The following is a 21,947-nucleotide window of genomic DNA, read 5'->3' as shown; positions in this document are numbered from 1 at the left end:
TGACTGTTGAAGAGATTGAGACCTCTTAAAATTGAGGTTAAGACTGATTCTTTGGTATGCATCTGCAAAGGTTTGAAGACTTCTTTATTCACCTGTGGGATGTAGGCATCACTGACTTTGTCAAGGTTTATCACCAGTCAGCAGTTGCCTTTGACAAGATGGTAGTGAGCTGCCGCCTTGTACCACTGCAGCCCATGTGCTACAAGTTGACCCACAATGTCCTTAGGGAGGCAATTACAGGATTTTGCCCCAACAACAGTGAAAGAATGGCAGTATATTTCTTAAGTCAGGATAGCGAATGGTTTGAAGGGGAGTTTGAGGGTGGTGGTGTTCCTGTCTTTGTGCTGTCCTTATCCTTCTAGGTGGAAGTGGCCATGGGTTATCTAAAGAACTTCAGTGACATGTGCCTCAAGGATTGGTGCTGGGTCCACTGCATTTTATCATTTACATGAATGACTTGGACGTTAACATGGGAGGTATGCTTAGTAAGTTTGCAGATGACACGAAAATTGCTGCTGTAGTAGACAGCAAAGAAGGTTATCTCATTGTATAACAAAACCTTGATCAGATGGGCAGATGGAGTTTAATTTATATACATGTAAGGTGCTGCATTATGGAAAGGCTAATCAGAACAGGACTTAAACACTTGATAGGACGGCCTTGGGGAGTATTGCTGGATGAAAAGACCGTATGTGCAGGTTTGTAGTACCTTCTAAATGGAGTGCCAGATAGACAGGGTAGTGAAGAAGGCATTTGGTGTGCTTGCCTCGATTGGCCATTGCATTGAGTTACGAGAGTTGGGAGGTCGTGTTGTGGGTGTACGGGACATTGGTTTGGTCACTTGGAATACTGTGTTCAATTCTGGTCTCCCTACACTAGGAAGGATGCTATCAAACCTTCCCTGTACGCTAGTCTAGAGCTCCCTGTTCTTATGCTCTACCATTATGCCTAGGAACGGTAGTTGGTTAATTTTGTTGTCTTTTGTGAATTTTATTCTGGTGAGGATGTGGTTGATGTGTTGGTGGGTTCCTTCTAGTCTTGAGTTTGATCATCACAAACGTGTCATCTACATAGTGGACCCAAAGCATGGGTTGTGTCGTGGGGCTCGTTGTCCATTTTAACATTTTGCAACACGACTTCTGCAATCAATCCTGATATTGGGGATTCCATTGGTGTTCCGTTGTTTTGGAATTTGCGGCTTTTCGAGGTGAAGTGGACTGTAAGGCACAGATTCAGCAGTTTCAGGGTGCTGTCCTTGTTTATGCTGTTGGTATCATGGGGTGCCTGCTTTCCTGATTAATCTAGCAGCGTGGCAATTGTTTCTTTGGCAAGGTCAGTGCTTATGGATATAAATACTCATACCGCAAAGAATATCATCATCTCATCCTCTTTTGTTCTGGTTTCCTTGATGATGAGAAATTCTTTGGACGAGTGGATTGAGTGGGTTGCATTGACAACTATGTACTTCAGTTCCTGTAGTAGTTCTTAGGCTAGTCTACATGTTGGTGTGCCTGGTAGTGAGACAGTGTGTCTGAGGGACCCATGGTTTGCGTACTTTAGGGAGGCCATATTAACGGGTGTGTTGGATCCTTCTGGCTTCATTTTTTGGTCGGCTATCTTGCTGGTATCTCCTGAGTTGTGTAATTTCTTCAGGGTTGTTTTAGCCTGGTTCTCTAATTGTGGAGTTGTCTATTGCCACCCGTTGGTAGTTGTTGGTACCAGCAAGTATGGTGTTAGCTTTCTCGATTATATTGAGCTCCATTTAAGGATTACTGTCATGGGTCCTTTTTTCTGCCAGTAAGATTACAATGTTTCTGTCTTTCTTGAGACTTTCCGGGGCTTTCTCCTCTTCTGTTTTGAATGTATTCCACTTACCTTTTCTGCTCAGTGTTGGGACTGTCCTCTGTCTGATTGTCTGTTGTACTTCTTCCGTGAGCCTGTTGCTCTTGTGTTGATTCCAGTGCAGCCAGGAAGTCAGTTTTCTTTTGTCTGCTGTGTGGTTAGAATTCAGTCCACGTACTAGGACAGTCTTCTCAGTGTCTGTCAGCAGTTGGTCTGAGATGCTCTTGATTTGTGTTTCTGTGTTGTCTATGTCGTTGCAGTGGTTGAGTTTGGATAGTTTTTCTTGTTGGGCTATTTTTTTTAAAGTTCTGGTCTTTTGTTCCAATATACAGAAAGACCACACGCACGGATCAAATACTTAATTGCGCCAGCAACCACCCCAACGTCCATAAACTGAGCTGCATCAGGAGATTGCTGAAATGAGCCACAACACACTGCAGCAGTCTGGAATTGTGCAAAGCAAAGGAACACTTCTATAAAGTTTTTACAAGGACTGGACACCCAAAAAGCACAATCCACCATTACCCAGCTTGGCAAGCAAGTCTACAATCTCATCCCCAACCAGAGCTACAAATCTTCTCTGAAAACTTTTGAGTGAAAGGATTGTGTCAAACTCCACTAGTTACTTACTGATCCGAAGCTAGGGAATTCCACATCTCTCAATTCTGTAACGTCTAGCTGTGTGTGTACATGTTTTGTGGGAGGAGGGTTTTTGGTGGTGTGTGCATGGGTGGTTGGATTCCTGTCAGTACACACATTATGCAGGACATCTTTTAACATGGGAATGCTATTACATATCAGACACACTATTCCATTCCGGTGGCAAGGAAACCTTGACAACTGGGGTATCTCCCTCCTGTTGCCGATTTCATTCGCCGTCACAATCATTGATATCAAGTGAATATCTTCCGCCTGGATCACCATTGATGACTTGATTTGGATTTATAGTTTATATGGTTCCTCCTCTCTGACCTTATCATCATGGGGTGGCCCTTGCATGAATTGAGATCTCCTGGCTTCACTCTGGATGTCGATGGAACTTGCAATCCACAATATAAGCCACCTCCCTGCTTTTAGAGTTTGGAGCTTGGATATTACTCTGAATTGTGACAATAATACCTCACGCAAGGAGTGATTTCTCTCTGGATATATTTTCTGGAGATCTCAATGCTAGTGAAATTTTTTGTTCTGTCAGTGGAAGATTGACAAGAAGTGATGTATTTAAAAGCAATAATGTGGCAAATGTAAAAAGTGAAAGCAATATGCAAAGCTGTTAGAAATGCAATGAGCCAGAAATGTAGGATTCCTTAAATGTTGACCATTCACTGCCATATTTTGTTACTACTCTGCAATTGTATAGAAAAGTGAGGATAATTTGTACTTTTCTCCCCACTTTTCGTCATTTGACAGTACAAATCTTGAGTATTACTGATAAAAGGCTTTTTTTTTTGAAGCTTGTCTTGTATTCAGTACAACAATTCACAAGAAATGTTGTAACAAGACAAAACAATATCTTTATTGGCTGAGTATACTTAAGGCAATGCCTTGCCAAATCGATGCAAACTTGCTTTGTTTTACATTTCATTGATGTATGACAGTAAACTTTCAGTCATTATTTGAAGGAATAATTTGATTAGGGATAGTCAACATCATTTTGTGAAGGGTAGGTCATGCCTCACAAACTGTATTCTGTGAGAAGATGACCAAACAGGTGGATGAGGATAAAGCTGTTCATGTGGTGTATATGGATTTCATTAAAGCATTTGATAAGGTTCCCCACAGTAGGCTATTTGCTGAAAATACGGAGGCATGGGATTGAGGGTGGTTTAGCGATTTGGATCAGAAATTGGCTCGCTGTAAGAAGACAGAGGGTGGTGGCTGATGGGAAATGTTCATCCTGGAGTTCAGTTACTCTTCGTGTACTGCAAGGATCTGTTTTGGGGCCACTGCTGTTTGTCATTTTTATAAATGACCTGGATGTGGATGTACAAGGATGAATTAGTAAATTTGCGGATGACGCTAAAGTCGTTGGAGTTGTGCATAGTGTGGAAGGATGTTGCAGGTTACAGACGGACTTTGATAAGCTGCAGAGCTGGATTGAGAGGTTGCAATTGGAGTTTGTGTGAAAAGTGGAAAAATTTGAGGTAATTCACTTTGGAAGGAGTAACAGGAAGTGTCCATGTGCATAGATCCCTGAAAGTTGCCACCTAGGTTGATAGGGTTGTTAAGAAGGCGTACGGTGTGTTAGGATTTATTGGTAGAGGGATTGAGTTTCTCAGCCATGAGGTCATGTTGCAGCTGTACAAAACCCTGGTGTTGCCGCACTTGAGTCGGTGTACAGTTCTGGTCGCCACATTATAGGATGGATGTGGAAGCATTGGAAAGGGTGCAGAGGAGATTTACCAGGACGTTGAAGAAAGGCTGAGGGACTTGAGGCTGTTGTTAGAGAGGAGAAGGTTAAGAGGTGACTTAAGAGAGACAAATAAGATGATTAAAGGATTAGATAGGGTGGACAGTGAGAGCCTTTTTACTCGAATGGTGATGGCTAGCACGAGAGGACATAGCTTTAAATTGAGGGATGATCAATATAGGACAGATGTCAAAGGTAGGTTCTTTACTCGGAGAGTCGTAAGGGCGTGGAATGCCCTGCCTGCAACAGTAGGAGACTCGCCAACTTTAAGGGTACTTAAATGGTCATTGGATAAACATATACATGATGATGGAATAGTGTAGGTTAGATGGGCTTCTGATTGGTTTCACAGGTCGATGCAACATCGAGGGCCGAAGGATCTGTACTGTTCTAAGTTCTATTTACTGCTGTATCCTCCATGGCAACAATTGTCACTTGAAAATGAATCAACACTCTCCCCTCATAAATTATTGTCATTGGTGCCATTGCTGACTTGTGGCCGTGCAAGCAAGCAAAAAGATTTGTGAAAATATGTCAGTTTTCAATAATGCTTTGCTGCACTTCCAAACTTGTCTCTGAACATTCTCTTCCTGACCCAGGAATCTTCATCTCCTCCAACAAATTGGAGAAGCTCAAGATTGACTCTCGCTAAATTAGATGCATCTGTTCAGCTCTCCCAAGCCATGAAACTACTCCATTTTCTAATTGGTATTGGCTTTAGTTGTTAGTACTCTTTTCAAGTCAGAAGGTTTTGTGTTCAAGTCCCATTCCAGAATGTGACAACATAACTCAAGTCTGAGAAAGGGCTGCAGTTTTCAATGGGATATTAAACCAAGGTCCTGTTTACTTCAAGACATAAAGGTCCTATGCCATTGCTCCAAAGAAGATCAGGGGAGTTTTACTTCATGCCCTGGACAGTTTTAATCCCGTACTGAAAATGAGGTTATCGAACCAATATCAGATTTATATTTAGTGCTGCATTTTCCTATTTTGCGACTTCAAAAGCACTGCTTTGGCTGGGTAGTGCTTTGATGTGCTTTTGAGAAGTTGTGTTGGGCCCTTGTAATAAATAGCTTTTCTTTCCTCTTTTGCTTGATTTCTTCAATCCCCCAAGCCCTCTTTGTGCTTGTTTTGTTCCTGTGATGTGTTTCTTGCTATTTACCACTATTCGCACTAATCTACTGGCCAGCCACCACCTTTGAATGCCTGACTCAGTTGACGTTGTAAATTGTTCTCCCTCCTCAGGTATAATCCCCCTCCCTTTCAAGACCGTTGTCTTCAGCCCTGAAAGAAAATTCAGATGTTCACTTTCTGCTGAAAACAGGTCGTGTCAGCAAAACCACTGTTCAAGGAAACTTGACACAGCCCTTTCAGCTAACTGCAGAACCAAGAATCTCCAAACAACTAATCAAACGCCAAAATCAGTATTTCTAGAATTGCCTACCTTAGCAATTGGCAACTTTTCATGATATGTTTGCCACAGTCAAGCCAAGAATTGATTTCTGTTTTTTGTCTTTTACTTTTTTGGTCACTCAGTTACGGTCTCTGTGAGCATGTCATGCTTTATTATCTTCTCTCACACTTTAGTAGATTTGGGAGACAGCCTGAGTCCGTTACAAAAGATGTGGTAAGAACACTTGAAAAAAAATTACTAGATTCAGACAAAGTTGACCATTTTATGGAGGGGAATTGTATTTTACCAGTCTACTAGAGATATTTGAGGATGTAACCAATAGAATAGATAAAGGAGAACCAGTTGATGTTGTATTTGTGTTTTGAGAGAGCTTTTAATAGCATCCCGGACAAAAGGCTGGTGGGTAAAATTAAGCCACACAGGATTGGAATAATATGCTGACGTGGACTGAGAATTAGTGCACAGAACATGAACAGTGTGTGGTAATAAATGGGTCTTTTTCTGGGCTACAGGCTGTAACTAGTGGCTCACTGCAGGAATTAGTGCTTGGACACCAGCTGTTCACAATATAATGAAGCGACTTGTATGAGGGAACATAATGCGATATTTCCAAGTTTGCTCAATTGCCTCGTTAGCAATGTTCTGTTTCCATTCATTGCAATAGGATTTGAGTTCAGACTGCAGTTATCCAGGTCCTTGTTGAGACCACACTTGGAGCATTGTGTTCAGTTTTGGTCTTCCAGCCTAAGAAAGGATACACCTGCCATAGAGGGAGTACAGTGAACATTCAAATTGTTGAGACTGGGGAATGTTAGAACTCTCAAATGAGGAGAGATTAATTTGATAGGCCATGTTCAGTAGAATTTGGAAGGCTGAAAGGGAATATGATTAAAGCGTACAAAATACTAACGGGTGTCACAGACTGAATGCAGGGAGAATGTTCCCTGTGGTTGGGGAGTTTGAACCAGGGGCCACAGTCTCAGGATATGGTGTTAGCTGCTTAGAAATGAAATGAAAAAATTCTTCACTTGAGTGAGGAAATAATGAATCAGGTAGTGAATCTGTGGACTTCTTTACCATTCTCCAGCAAACCATTTCCACTCCCCCCACCATTCTTTAGATGACATGTCCATCATGGGCCTCCTGCAGTGCCACAATGATGCCACCCGAAGGTTGCAGGAACAGCAACTCATATTCCACCTGGGAACCCTGCAGCTTAATGGTATCAATGTGGACTTCACCAGTTTCAAAATCTCCCCTTCCCCCACCGCATCCCTAAACCAGCCCAATTCGTACCCTCCCCCCCCCCCCCCCACTGCACCACACAACCAGCCCAGCTCTTCCCCTCCACCCACTGCATCCCAAAACCAGTCCAACCTGTCTCTGCCTCCCTAACCTGTTCTTCCTCTCACCCATCCCTTCCTCCCACCCCAATCCGCACCCCCGTCTACCTACTAACCTCATCCCACCTCCTTGACCTGTCCGTCTTCCCTGGACTGACCTATCCCCTCCCTACCTCCCCACCTATACTCTCTCCACCTATCTTGTTTTCTCTCCATCTTCGGTCCGCCTCCGCCTCCCCCTCTCTCCCTATTTATTCCAGTTCCCTCTCCCCATCCCCCTCTCTGATGAAGGGTCTAGGCCCGAAACGTCAGCTTTTGTGCTCCTGAGATGCTGCTTGGCCTGCTGTGTTCATCCAGCCTCACGTTTTATTATCTTGGATTCTCCAGCATCTGCAGTTCCCATTATCTCTGATACTTCCTTTTAAGGTAACCTTGTTCGGTCAACAAGGTTAGGGGTTGAGGCAGGAAGGAAGGCAGTTCTCGCAGCGTTACTCAGGAACTTAGGACCACTCCAAGTGGTTATCTACAATAGCAATAAATTAGGAATATTACCTATTGCATTAGGTAATAAACAGTTCCTAACTGGGACTATTTCTATTAAGTCTTGGCAAATAGTGTTTATCAGACCGGAGGATTGAAGACTGTGTGTATCTCAGGTAGGATCAATGCCTTATGTATTGCACATTGAAGTAGGATTAAAATTTGAAAATTTACTGACGATACCAAACTTATGGTTTTTTAAAAAATGAGAGGATCAGGATGCAGCCGGACCGGCAGAGTATTGGTATGTGGAAAAATCCAGATGGATAGTAAGTAATACATTTTGCCTGAAGGGATGTGGAGGACAAATGCATTGTGCAATCATCACTTTATGATGGAGAGAAGATGCTGAAGATCGTTGGGCCTTGGAGACTGCTGCCAGGAACTCCTGCAGAAATGCCCTGGAGCTGAGATGACTGACATCCAACAACCACAATTATCATCATGTGTGTCAAGTATGACTCCAACTAGCAGAGAGTTTGCCCCCGATTCCAAATGATTTCAGTTCTATGCAGCCTCCTTAATGCCACACTTAGTCAAACACAGCCTTGATGTCAAGGGCCATCACTCTCACGTTACCTGGAATTGAGCTTTGTTGTCCGTGTTTGAATCAAGATGCACTGAGTTCAGGAGGGGATTGACCCTGATAAAGCCTGTACTGTGTTGCTGAGCAGGTGCTCCTTAATAACACTGTTGATGACACCTTCCTCCACTTTACCACCGCTTTCAGTCTATTCTGAATCATCAGTAATCGGCTGCGTTGGATTTGCCCTGCTTGTTATGTACAGGACGTAACTGTGCAATTTTTCACATTGTAGGATAGATGCCAGTATTGTAAACTATTGGAATAGCTTGACTCGGGGGTGGGGAACGATGGCCTAGTGGCTTAACAGTCCAGCGATAATAGCAGAGACCCAGATAATGTTTTGGGACCTGGGTTTGAATTCCTCCATGGCAGATGGTGGAATTTGAATTCAGTAGACTATCTGGAATGAAGAATCTGTTGATGACCATGAATCCATTGTTGACTGTTGGAAACACTCATCTAGTTCATGAGTGTCCTTCAGTGAAGGAAACTGCCATCCTTAACTGGTCTGGCCTACGTGTAACTCCAGATCCACAGCAATGTGACTGACTCTGAACTGCCGTCTGGGCAAGAGGGATGGGCATGAAATGCTGCTGAGCCAGCAGTTCCCTCGCCCCTTTAATGAATAAAAAGAGGGTCCCAACCCGAAACATCAACTTTGCTGCTCCTCTGAATATTGCCCAGCCTGCTGTGCTCCTCAGCTCTACACTGTATCGAGTTCTGGCATGCACTTTCACATTATTATTGTCAGAATGTTTCCTGGGCCCATAGTCTTTGCAATACCTGCAGTCTCCAGCCATTTCTTGATCTTTTATGCTGTGAATCGAAGTGGCTCAAAACTGGTAGTGCTGGGGACCACTGGAGGAGGCTGAGATGGATCATCAACTTGGCACTTCTGGCTGAAGATTGTTTCAGACTTATCTTTTGTACTTGGGTGTTGGGCTTTTCCATCATTGAGGATGGGGATATTTGTGAAGCCTCCTCAGATGAGTTGTTTAACTACCTGCCACCATTTTTGACTGGATGTAGCAGGATGCAGAGTTTAGATTTGATAGATTGTTTGTGGGATGGCTTAGCTCTCTGCCACTTGCTACTTTTGCTGTTTGGCATGCAAGTAGCCCTGTTTAATAACTGCACCACGTTAACACCTTATGTTTAGATATGTCTGATGCTGCCCATCCTGCTCTCCATGAAATCAGGATTTAATCCCCTGATTTGATGGTAATGTTTGAGTGTGGGATATGTTGGGCCATTAGGTTGCGAATTGTGCTGAAGTACAGTTCTGCTGCTCCTCTTGGCCCACAGCGGCTCCTAGTTGTTAAATCTTGAGTTGCTTGGTGTATTTGAAGTCTACCCTTTGTAGCACACTGCTAGTGCCCCACAACATGATGGAGGCTATTCTCAATGTGTCGGCACGACTTCGACTACACAAGGATGGTGTGGTGGTCATTCTTGTGGTTAATGACATGAGCAGACTTGGAAAGATGAGGTCAAGTATGTTTCTCCCTCTTGTTGGTTCCTTCACCAGCCACTGCCAACCCAGTGTAGTTTTTGCAGCAATTTCTGTTTTCGTGCCCGATTCATGGTTCATTCAGGTTTTTGTTCAGTCTAGCAGCTATGTCCTTTAGGATCCATTCAGTGGTGCTGCTGCTGAGCTACTCTTGGTGGTGGGAACTCCATTTCCATTTTCTGTACCAAATTAATCCCCTGACCAATCATCCAATTATGTCATTTTTTTTGTCATTCAACTTCTGTTAAGTACTTAGAACATATTGCTATATTAAAGCCACTATATAAACGCATGTGTTTTTCACCAAATGTGAATTAAACATGTGTTGATGATTCTACATGCTGCTAATAATTTAGCATGTCTGCTCAGAGATGGTAAAACTTGTGTGTTTTCTTGGTTTGATTGTCAACATGGCATTTATCTGCTTTGTATAAGTCACTGAGAGCAGTAATACGTATTTAAAACCTTTGGTAATTGTTTTACCAAGTTATTTTTACAGCAAAACCGATGAAGTTTGACCTCTGATGCTAATATTAAAGGAACTTTAATCCAGTTGATTGCAGCTTTGTAAGTTTGTTTATTTAATATTTGAGTTCCACAAAGTCACATGAAAGGAGAGTGATGCAAGTTTAGCACTTCTCAGTACTTACTCCTTTTGTGAAACCTGTTTGTTAACTGAAATGAATAATATTACAAAACAGTTTTGAGACATAAACCAATGTGCGGTCCTTGACTTTACATACCAGTATGATTTCACAGCAGTTGATTTTAATCCCTCTGTGGTGATTAATCACTATAAATGGAGGTCTTAGATATTCATATATCATTTTAAGTATATATTGTAATGCATACTAACTGGAGCTAGGTTTTATTTTCTCTCAGTTTTGATTAGTTGACTTCATTTGCAAAGTTTCCTAGACAGGGTAACAGAGCATCAACTTGATGAATAATTTTTACATGATTTAAAACGTGTAAACATCGAATCATAGATGGTCACAGCACAGGAGGAGCCATTCAACCAGCCATGTCGTTGGTAGCTTTCCATAAGAGGTTCTCAGTTAATTTGATCTACTCTACCTTTTGTTGATTAAGGGGTGGATACTTAGTTTTAAGAAAACACTAGTCTGGGAATAGCTTTGCAAACCTCTGGCTTGAGATTGATGGCAGTCAACTGTGATCACCAGCATTTGCTGCTTTCAGTACAGTATTTAAAAAAGAAGCTGTGGTGGAAGATGCCCACCCCTTCACTAAGGATGGATAAGTCTCCTGGCCCTGATGGAATGCATCCCAGGATACTGAAAGAGATGGTGGGAGAAATAGCAGGTGCATTGGCTGTAATTTTACAAAATTCACTTGTCTCTGGAGCTGTCCCAGCAGATTGGAAAAGAGCAAATGCGATGCCATTGTTTAAAGAGGGAGGTACACAAAAGAAGGGGAATTATAGACTGGTTAGCTTAACTAGTGTAGTGGGGAAGATGTTTGAGTCTATTATCAAGCAAGGAATAGCAAGGCATCTCTATAGAAATTGTCCCGTTGGGCAGTCGCAGCATAGGTTCATGAAGGGTAGGTCATGCTTGACAAATCTTTTCGAATTCTATGAATACATAACGAGCAAGGTGGACAATGGGGACCTAGTGGATTTTGGTGTACTTTGGTTTCCAAAAAGCCTTCGACAAGGTGCCACACAAGAGGCTGCTGCATAAGATGAGGATGCATGGTGCTACAGGTAAAGTAATGGCATGGATAGAGGATTGGTTGACCAACAGGAAACAAAGAGTGGGGATAAATGAGTGCTATTCTGGCTGGCAATCAGTGACTAGTGATGTGCCTCAGGGATCGGTGTTGGGACCGCAATTATTTACAATTTACATCGATGATTTGGAGTTGGGGACCACGTGTGGGGTGTCAAAGTTTGCAGATGACACCAAGATGAGTGGCAGAGCAAAGTGTGCAGAGGAGTGTGAAAATATGCAGAGGAACAAAGATACGTTGAGTGAGTGGGCAAAGATCTGGCAGATGGAATGCAATGTAAATAGTTGTGAAATCATACATTTTGGTGGGCCTAATAATAAAAAGGATTATTCCTTGAATGATAAAAAGTTACAACATGCTGCTATGCAGGCGGACCTGGGTGTCCTCATGCATGAATCGCAGAAGATTGGTCTGCAGGTACAACAAGTAATTAGGAAGGCAAATGGAATTTTGCCCTTCATTGCTGAAGGGATTGAGTTTTTAAAAGCAGAAGTTATGTTGCAGCTGTGCAGGCCACACCTGGGAATACTGTGTGCAGTTTTAGTCTCCTCACTTGAGAAGGGACGTACTGGCACTGGAGGGGGTGCAGAGGAGGTTCACTCGGTTGATTCCGGAGTTGAGGCGGTTGGCTTATGAGGAGGCACCGAGTAGATTGGTGTTATATTCATTGGAATTTGGAAGATTGAAGTGGGGGATCTTGCAGAAATCGAGGTAGAGAGGATGTTCCCGCTGGCTGGTGAAGCCATGACAAGAGGGCGTAGCCTCAAGATTAGAGGGAGCAGATTTAGGACTGAATTGAGAAGAAACTTCTTCACCCAGAGGGTTGTTAATCTATGGAATTCCTTGCCCAGTGAAGTAGTTGATGCTACTTCAGTGAACATTTTTAAAGTAAAGGTAGATTTTTTTTGAACAATAAAGGAATTCATGGTTACGGGGAGAGCACGGGGAAGTGGATCTGAGTCTACAAAAAGAGCAGCCATAGTCTTACTGAATGGCGGGGCAGGCTCGAAGGGCTGGACAGCCTACTCCTGTTCCTAATTCTTATGTAAGGAAGTCTGTTTCCCAAAAGTCTGATTACTCCTCCACTTAGCATCTCAAGTAGGAATACTTTTAAATGATGTCATCTGACTGTGGTCGAAATAATTTTTCAGTTTGGATAGCTCCTCTTGAGATCTTAACAAGGGCGACCTTCTGATTCTTGGGGGCTGCTTTTGGTTTTTTGAAGCACACAACTTATTTCTGTTCAGTGGCAACAATACCTTTTGTATTTCTTTTGATTCATACATACATATCTGCAGTGATTAGCAATTCTTTACAAAATGTAAAACCACTCCAAATGAGCAAAGTATTAATTTGTTCAAAAGCTAACAAGCATGAGATAACAAAAATATTTTCCCAAATAAGTGGAAAATGCTTGTTCGCACAGGCACACCCTCAGTCAAGTTTTTCCAGAATGGTGAAGTCTCAGCTAATGTACCATCATGCATGCACAAAGCTAGAAAATATTAACCATACAGTTATAACACTATTTACTGCACCTTGAATCTCAACCTGTGATTCAAATTGACTACGTTTTTGTGACGTATATTGTTTTGAACTTATGCAATTTAAAGGTGCAGGGAGTGAGTGTTGAAGGTGATGAATAGGCTGTCAATCAAACAGGAGCTTTGCCTGGATGACGCCAAGCTTCTTGAGTGTTGACGGAGCAGTGCTCAGCTGAGCAAGTGGAATGTGTTCCACCATTCTGACTTGAGCTTTATAGAGTGTAAAAGGCAAAAAACTTGTCGCAAAATTCCTAGCCAGATGATGTTGCCTCTATTTATTTGTCTGGTTCACTTCAGTTTCTGGTTAATAGTAATGCCAAAGTCGTTAATCGAGGGTGATTCAGTTATGATAGTTCCTGCTTCTGCCTTTTTTTCCCTTCTCCCCAACCCCCACCCCCACCCCCACCCCCACCTTCAAAATACCTTGCAGCCACCAGCTTACCCCTCTGCCTTAAGGACCAACAAGACAAGGGAAAACATGAAAAGTGGGACTTTGGGAAGCACTGGAGGTCAGCGGGACCTTGGACTGCATGCACACTGATCCCTTAAGAAACTAGTGTGGGTGGATAATGTTAAGGCATGCAGTATGCTTGCTTTATTTGCTGAGGTGTTGGGTTTCAAAGCAGGGAAGTTATGCTAGAACTGTATAAAATGTTGGCTAGGCTACAGATAGCAGCATATTTTTGTGCAGTTCTGCAATCCACGTGATAGGAGGATTGTAATAGCACTGGACAGGTTGCAAAGATAAATTACCAGCAAGTTGCCTGGACTGGAGAGTTTCTTTTGAGTTATGATCAAAGATTGGACAGACTGGAGTTGTTTTCCTTCAAGCAGAGGAAATTAAGAGAGGGGACATTAAGACTGAAATGCCTAAAATTACGATGGTCATAGTTAGCTTAGACAGAAAGGAACTTTTTCCCTTAATGAAGGGATCAATGACCAGGGGACAGAGAGTTAATGTAAGGGGCAGAGAATTTAGAGTTTTGAGGAAAAAAAATCTTATTCCACTAGGAGATGGTGGCAATCTGACACATACTGCCTGTAAAGGTGATAGTCTCCGAAACTCTCATAACATTTTTAGTGTTTAGATGTAAGATATCCAAGGTTATGGGCTAAGTGTAAGAAAATGAAATTAAAATAGTTATGCAGTTGTTTTGGATTGGCATGGATGTGACAAAGCATTTTTCTGTGCTGATGATCGCTGACTCCCTTGGCTTGTGCCCTTAGTTGGATATTTCAGGTGGAGCTTCCAAACTCAGCAAACAATGGTAACTCCCTCCACGGTCAAAAACACCTTGCATGCATAGACTCGTGGACCTGCCTGCAGTAAGCATGAGAGAATCTTGTGATCGAATGAGCGTCTCATCAGTATTTCCTTCTGTTCAATTCACGGAGTGACCTTTGTCTGCTTGTCCCCATCGGTGAATTTCCCAGGGCAACTTGGGATGATCAGTCCTCTGAATCCCTGTTACCCCTCATATATCTCGTTGATGTGAGTTTGCTCACTGAGCTGGAAGGTTAGTTTTCAGACATTTCGTGGTGACGAAACGTCTGAAAACTAACCTTCCAGCTCAGCGAGCAAACTCACATCCAGAACCTCAACCTGAGCTACAAATCTTCTCAAAACTCGATATTTCATTGATATTTGTGAAAGACTGGGTGAAACTGCTTTTAAAAATATGTTGGCAGAATTTGATTTGAATTGAGAATTTTTTTGATCCATGCACTGGTCAGATGAGCCATCACAGTTGGTGTATTTTTTGATGTTGCTGTTTCTTTATCGTTTGGAGGGAATTGAATTCGCTAATAACCATCTGTGATGGTAGGATAAGGAACTCATTCGGCACTTTTGGCTTAATATTATTGCAAATGCATAAAGGGTTATTCGCTTTTCAGCATATGCTTTAAAGTTCTATGTAATGAAGTGTAATCCTACAGTGCACGAGTCAACCTTGGCAGTTGAAATTGCATTGTGAGACACTATTTGATACCTTGCTGCATCCTGATAAGGATGAAGGGGACACTGCTATTAAGCCAGAATTCCCACTCCTAATTGCTGTCTGGTGACCAAAATTGACACATGTTTATGCGCTACCCTACATTGAAAAGTTGCTTGATTTTTTTTCCCTGGGCTGGACTCCAACATGACAGATTGAAAGGATCTAACTGTGTTAATGGAACTGAGTTGCAGCAAGAGTCACTGCCTTCAGACTTAATATAAAAATGCACTTTTTCAAAGAAAGAACATTTATCAGTCGTGCAGCTTTGAATCAATTTGGAATAGTGATCAGCTCAGTGATTAAGCAAAACTTTGTGGTAAACAGTGCTTTATATGGTGAAGCATATTCAAAACTTAGGTACCGAAAAGACCTATGTAAACCATTCTAGTGAACAGATAATGGCACAGTCACAAAGCACGGGTATGTACACGCATACGAATACCATGCAGTCCCCTATGAGCTGTGCTGTTTGCAATGCTAGCGGAGCAAAGGTAACAGCCGGGGAAAACCTACATCTCCCATGTCACTCGTGCTGTTACTGTGATGCCAAATGAAACTTGCGGCTTTTATTTGTCACCTGATCGAGTGGTAGATTTTAGTTGTGAATTGAAATATATTAAAACACACATTAAAATTGGTCACTTCTGAAATAGTCTTGCTATAACTATGCACTGTTGCTGTTTAATTGGCTTGGCATGTGACATTGTGGCATAAAGCATTGTTTCCTGCAAGGGAGATTCTTGGTTTGGTTTGTGGTGTAACCTTTGCAAAACTTTTGTATTCCCTTGGGGAGCAGAAAGAAACTAGCTTTCCTTGCAGGCACAAGCATTGAAATGGGATTAGATGTGCTAGCTCTAGTTGAAGAATTTTCATTAATGCAGATACAGTGGGTTGAATCATTTCCTTTCTACAATGGTGTTTGTGAGAATTGTAATTAATTTTACATAAACACCTGAGGTGGTTCCTGATTTTAGTTTTATTGCTCTGCTAGCTGAAGTTAATATAAGGAAATCATTTTGGGATGTCTCAAACTCGATTAGTGAACTTATCTGGACGTAATTAGCACAGTAGCTTTGTTTTATTTAGGACCTAAAGTGTGGTCGATGTCAGAAATATTTTGTTGAGTCAGAGGTACTTTTGTCAGATTTGGATTAAAACAACTCAAAGTAGAGATTTGTACTTGGTTGATGCTGTCGCTAAATACCTAGATTGTTGGGGCTATAAGCAGCCAATTCCTCAGGTCCTGGCACAACACATCCTTGGTTCTTAAAAGACAAAGCAAATATGATGCTCATGTGTTGGTTTCATTTTGCCAAAGTTCCAAGATACAGGAAGGTTCCATTAAATTGAAAATTAGCAAATGTGACACTTCTATTCGAAATGCAAATGAGTGAAAGCAGGAAACTACAGACCAGTCACTTTAAGAACAGGTGGTGACAGAGTGATAATGATACTGGGCAAGTAGTCTAATCCAGAAGCCAAGGCTTGTACTCTTAGCACAAGGATTCAAACTCTATCATAAGCACCTAGTAGTATTTAAATTCAGTTAATAAAATCTGGAACTGAAAGCCAGCCTCAGTGATGGTGACCATGAGAACTATCATTGATCAGTAAACTACGCATGGTCAGGAAGGAGAAAACACATCTGCAGTGAAAGTTAGCCTGAGTGAATATGTAGTTTGGAAACTATGCACGAGGAATACAGGAGCTTTTTTGGTTCATCGTCTGTCAGTTTTTTTTTAGACAGGGATGGATTGAAGCCCAGGATCAGGAGCACAGCATAAAACAAGAGTGTCATCAAAACGTAGAAAGTAGGTACAGAAGTATGCCATTTGGCCCTTCAAGCCTACACCATCAAAAATATGATCGTAACTTGATTGAGTTTTTTTCAAGAGGTAATGAAGAGGATTGATGAGGGCAGAGTGGTGGACGTGATCTAAATGGACTTCAGCAAGATGTTCGACAAGGTTCCTCGTGGTCGACTGGTGAGCAAGCTTGGATTACATGGAGTGCAGGGAGAATTAGACATTTGCATAAGAACTGGTTTGAACACAGAAGACAGTGTGCAGCAGTGGAGGGTTGCTTTTCAAACTGGAGACCTGTAACCACTGGTGTGCAACATGGATCAGTACTGGGCCCACTGCTTTTCTTCATTTATATAAATGATTTTGATGTGACTGTAGGCGATATGGTTAATAAATTTGCAGGAGACACTACAATTGGAAGTGTCATTGATAGTGAAGAAGAATTATTTCAGTACAATCGGATCTTCATCAGATGGATGAATGGGCCGTGGATTGGCAGAAGGAATGTAATTTAGATAAATGAGAGGTGCTGCATTTTGAAAAAGCAAGTCAGGGCTGGATTTGTACACATAATGCTAAGATCCTGGGGATTGTTGCTGAACAAAGAGACCTTGGTGTGCACGTTCGTAGTTCCTTGAAAGTGGAGCCATAGGTAGACAGGTTAGGGAAGAAGGCATTTGGTATGCTTGCCTTTATTGGTCAGTGCATTGAGTATAGGAGTTGGGAGGTCATGTTGCAGCCCTACAGGACATTGGTTAGGTCACTTTTGGAATCCTGTGTGCCATTCTGGTCTCCGTGCAATAGGAAGAGTGCTGTGAAGCTTCAGAGTGTTTGGAAAAGATTTACAAAGATGTTACCATCGTTTGAAGGTTTGAGTAGAATAGGGAGAGGCTGAATAAGCTGGGGCTATTTTCAACGGAGCATTAGAGACTTTTATAGACATCGAAAAAACCATAAGAGGCGTGGATAGGTTAAATAGACAAGGTCTTTTCCCTGGGGCGGGGGAGTTGAAAACTTAGAGGGCATAGGTTTAAGGGGAGAGGGGAAAGATTTAAAAGGAACTCATGGGCCAACATTTTCATGGAGGGGCTGGGGTGTGTATGGAATACGCTGCCAGAGGAAGTCTTAAAGGCTGGTACAATTACAGCATAAAATGCGTCTGGATGGGCAAAAGAATAGCAAGAGTTTAGAAGGAAACGGAGCAAATGCTGGCAAATGGGACTAATTGATTTAGGATATCCGGTCAGCATGGACGAGTTGGACAGAAGGGTCTGTTTCCATGCTGTACATCTCTAAGACTCTCTGACTAATCATGCAATTTCAGTATCCCATTCCTGCCTTCTCTCCGTACCCCTTGATGTGTTTAGCTGCAAGGACCACATCCAGCTCCATCTTGAAAATAGAATCATAGAATCCTTACTGTGGAAACAGGACCTTCGGCCCAACAAATCCACACCGAATTTTGGAGCATCTCACGCAGACCGATGCCCTTATAAACCTCCCTAATCTCCACATCCCTGAACACTATTGCAATTTAGCATGGCCACTCCATCTAGCATGCATGTCTTTGGACTGTGGGGGGAAACCGGAGCACCCAGAGGGAACCCACTTGACACGGTGAGAATGTGCGCACTCCACACTTTTGGCCGAGGGTGGAATTGAACACAGGTGCGTGGCGCTATGAGGCAGCAGTGCGAACCACTGTACCACCGTGCTGCCACACATCCAGCTCCCTCTTGATTTATATGTAGTGAATTGGCCCCTGTAGATTTCTGTGGGACAGAATTCCACAGGGTCATAACCCTGAGTGAAGAAATTCTTCCTCATTGTATTCCTGAATGGCTTCCCCCTTATTCTTACACTGTGACCCCAAGTTCTGGACTCCCCAACATCACCATAAGTTCACTGGTTGGTTCCTAATTTTACGATCTATTGTAGGTTACTTTCAGATTGACGATAAGTAGGAAAATATTTACAGATTACAAACTACAAGATAAATTTTGAAAATAAATAAAGAACTAAGTAATTAAAGTTGAGATGCTGGGCTAGGTGATGTGTTTAAAAACTGCATGATGCAGGAGCTTGTAGACTCCATTGTACTTTGCAGTGACCACATCTGTAGCAAATGTTAGTTGCTTGAGGAACTCTGGTTAATGCACGAGAGAATGAGCACTTCAACACATCAGGGAGGAGGAGAGTTACCTGGATGCTGAGTTTCAGGTGGCAGTCACAACTCTTCAATTAACGAACTTAACTTTGGTCAGTGGTCAGTGACAGGAAGGTGTGACTAGGTGAGTCAGGATCTACAAGCCTCAGATATAGGATAGGACAGTTAGCTTGCATGGACAAGAGCAGGGGTCCATGTGGAGGATGAACAATCTGAACATAACACTGGTGCAGGGAGCCAATATCAGGGGGTAAAAAGAGAAATGTATTTGTAATGGAAATAGTATACTCAGGTGAATAGACATTCTTCTCTTAGGCCTGGATTGAAAGTCCTGAAGGCTGCTTTGCCTGCTGGTGCCCAGCTTTAGGATATCTTATCTGGGCTACAGAGGAGCGTGGAATGGGAGGGCTAAGATGTAGTTGCGGCCCATGTAGGTACCAACAATATTGGTAGAAAGAGGTTCAGTTGACGGAATGTGAGCAGCTACAGGCTAAATTAGAAAACAGAACTTAAAAGGTAATACTCTCTGAATTATTATGTGAGCCATGAGGTAATTCATACAGGGTCAATAAGCAGCGAGATAAATGCATAGCTCAAAGTTTGGTGCAGATGAGACTGGGACACTGGTACTGGTGCTAGGGAAGGATGGAACTATTCTGATGGGGTGGATTCCATCTGAATCATGTTAGCACTGGAATCCTGGCAAATTGCGTAACTAAGGCTGTGGATAGGCCTTTAAACTAAATCATGAGGTGGGTTCAGTTGCATGGAAATGTACAGATAAAGTTCAAGGGCTCAGAGTGGATTATTCAAGTTTCTGAAACAGGAATAGCATAACATATAGAAAGGGCCATGAATTTAACTTCAGACACAGGAAATAATGGGACAGCATGAGAAAGGGGTAGTCAATGCAAGATTGTAGATGTTGCGCTTAAAAGTGCACAGTAATTTAAAAAAAGGTAAATGAGTTTCTACCGCAGATTGAAATTGGTGGGTATGATGTTTTGGGCATCACAGTAATGTGGCTCCAAGGGGATCAGGGCTGGGAACTAAATATCCAAGGATACAGGTCCTATTGAAAGAGGGGGCAAGATTGCCTCCTTAGTAAGAAATAAAATGAAATTAACAGCAAGAAGTGATTTCGGGCCAGAAGGCGTAGAATCTGTGTGGGTGGAGTTGAGTTGCAAAGAGAAAAATGATCCTGATAGCTGTTGTTTGGAGGCCTCCTAACAATAATCAGGCTTTGGGGAAGAACGTAAATCTGGGGATAGAAAAGACATGTATAAAGGCACAATTAGAATCATCATGAGGGATTTCAATATGCAGGTGGACAACCAGATTGGTTGCGGGTGGATCTCGAGGTATTTGTGCAATGTCTATGAAATGTTATTTTTGGAGCAGCTTCTGGTAGAGCCCACAAGGGACCAGGCAGTTTTGGATTTGATGATATGCAATGAGGCAGACGTGGTTTAAGAGCTTATCACAGGAACCTCGAGAGGAAGTGACCATAGTATAATTGAATTCACCCTGCGCTTTGAGAGGGAAAAGCTGGAATCAGATGTAATGGTAGTACAGTTGAGTAAAGGTAACTACTAAGGTATGAGGGAAGAACTGGCCAGACTTGATTTGGAAGGGGAGCCTGTTGGGAAAGACAGTGGAGCAGCACTGGCAGGAATTTCTGGGGTTAGTTTGGGAGGCACAACACAAATTCATCCCAAGGAAAAACAAAAACATACTAAGGGGAGGATGTGGCAATCATGACTGAGAAAAGTAGTTAGGGACATCTTAAAAGCAAAGGAATAAGCATACAATGTATTGACAAGTAGTGGGAAGCCTTCAAAAACCAGCAGAGAAAACTTAAAAAAAAAACAATTAGTTGGGAGAAGATGAATTATGAAACTAAGTTAGCTAGTAATACAAAAGATTGCAAGAGATTTTTAGATACCTACAAGATAAGAGAGAGGCAAGAGTGGATATTGGACCACTGGAAAATGAAACGGGAGTAGCAGCAATGAAGAGAAAAGAAATGACATGGGATGTACCAAGTACTTTGCATCAGTCTACATGTTCGAAGATGCCATTCACGTACCAGAACTTCGAGTGTCAGGGGTAGAGATGAGTGAAGTGACTGTTACTAAGGAGAAGGCGCTGGAGAAGCTGGAAATGTCTGAAGGTAGGAATTCACCCAGACCAGATTGATGACAGAGTTCATGAAGGAATCTGCTGACAAGATTTTGGGAGCAGTTGTGGTGACCTGCAGGTTTCGGGGAGGGTCCTGGAGGACACTCCTGTTTAAGACAAGAGGAAGTCAAAAGGTAGAAAATAATAGGACAGTGGCTTGATCTCAGTCATTTGTAAGATTTTATAGAGCCCATTATTAAGGATGAGAATGTGGAGAACTTGGAAGTGCAAGGTTAAATAGGACTGGGTCAACTTTGTTTCAGCAAGGGAGATCCATGCCTGCGAATTCTTGGAGGAGATAATGAACAATTTAGCCAAGGAGATCCAGGTGATGTGATCTATTTGGATCTCCGGAATGCCTTTGACAAGGTGTTGCAAAATAAGCTGCCTAGTAGGATAAGAACCCATGATACTGACATAGGCTGAGAATTTTCTGACTGGCCGAAGTCAAAGGGTAGGGTTAAAGGGGTCTTTTCCAGGATGGCAGCTGATGACTTGGAGTTCTGCAGGCATCAGTTAATGATGCAGGCATCATTAATGATCTGGATGAAGGAGCAGAGGGCTTGGTTGCTAAATTTGCAGGTGACAATTGGGTAATGATGTGGAAGCAGGGAGGGTGCAGAAGGACTTGGACAGGTTTGGAGACTGTCTGCCACCTGTTGTGCATTGGACAATATGGACAAGCATGAGGTTATGCATTTAGGGAAAGGCCATGTCTGTTCTTCAATTTAGAAACATCTTTAAAAGTCAGCATGAAGGGACTTGGAAGTCTGACTTCAGGATTTGCTTAAGGTTAATAGGCAGGTTCAGTTAGCAGTTGGGTAGGCAAGTGCAATGTCAGTGTTCATTTCAA

General features: G+C 42.4%; 1 protein-coding gene across 3 annotated transcripts in view; it reads left to right on the top strand.

Moving 5' to 3' along the window:
* Positions 1 to 21,947, top strand: part of atrn (attractin) — a 361,852-nt gene that overhangs the window by 242,237 nt on the left and 97,668 nt on the right. Inside the window, exon 27 of one of the 3 annotated variants that reach the window (XM_059650382.1) lies at positions 5,498 to 6,944. The exons of 1 other annotated variant lie outside the window; for it this stretch is intronic. In XM_059650382.1, coding sequence (XP_059506365.1) covers positions 5,498 to 5,503 — 6 coding nt within the window. In that variant the 3' untranslated portion in view covers positions 5,504 to 6,944. One more of the 3 variants, XM_059650379.1, reaches the window with a different exon arrangement.

Source organism: Stegostoma tigrinum, chromosome 1 (genome assembly GCF_030684315.1).
Source record: "Stegostoma tigrinum isolate sSteTig4 chromosome 1, sSteTig4.hap1, whole genome shotgun sequence".
NCBI classification, from domain to species: Eukaryota; Metazoa; Chordata; class Chondrichthyes; order Orectolobiformes; family Stegostomatidae; genus Stegostoma; species Stegostoma tigrinum.
This window is presented reverse-complemented; position numbering and strand designations above follow the sequence as displayed.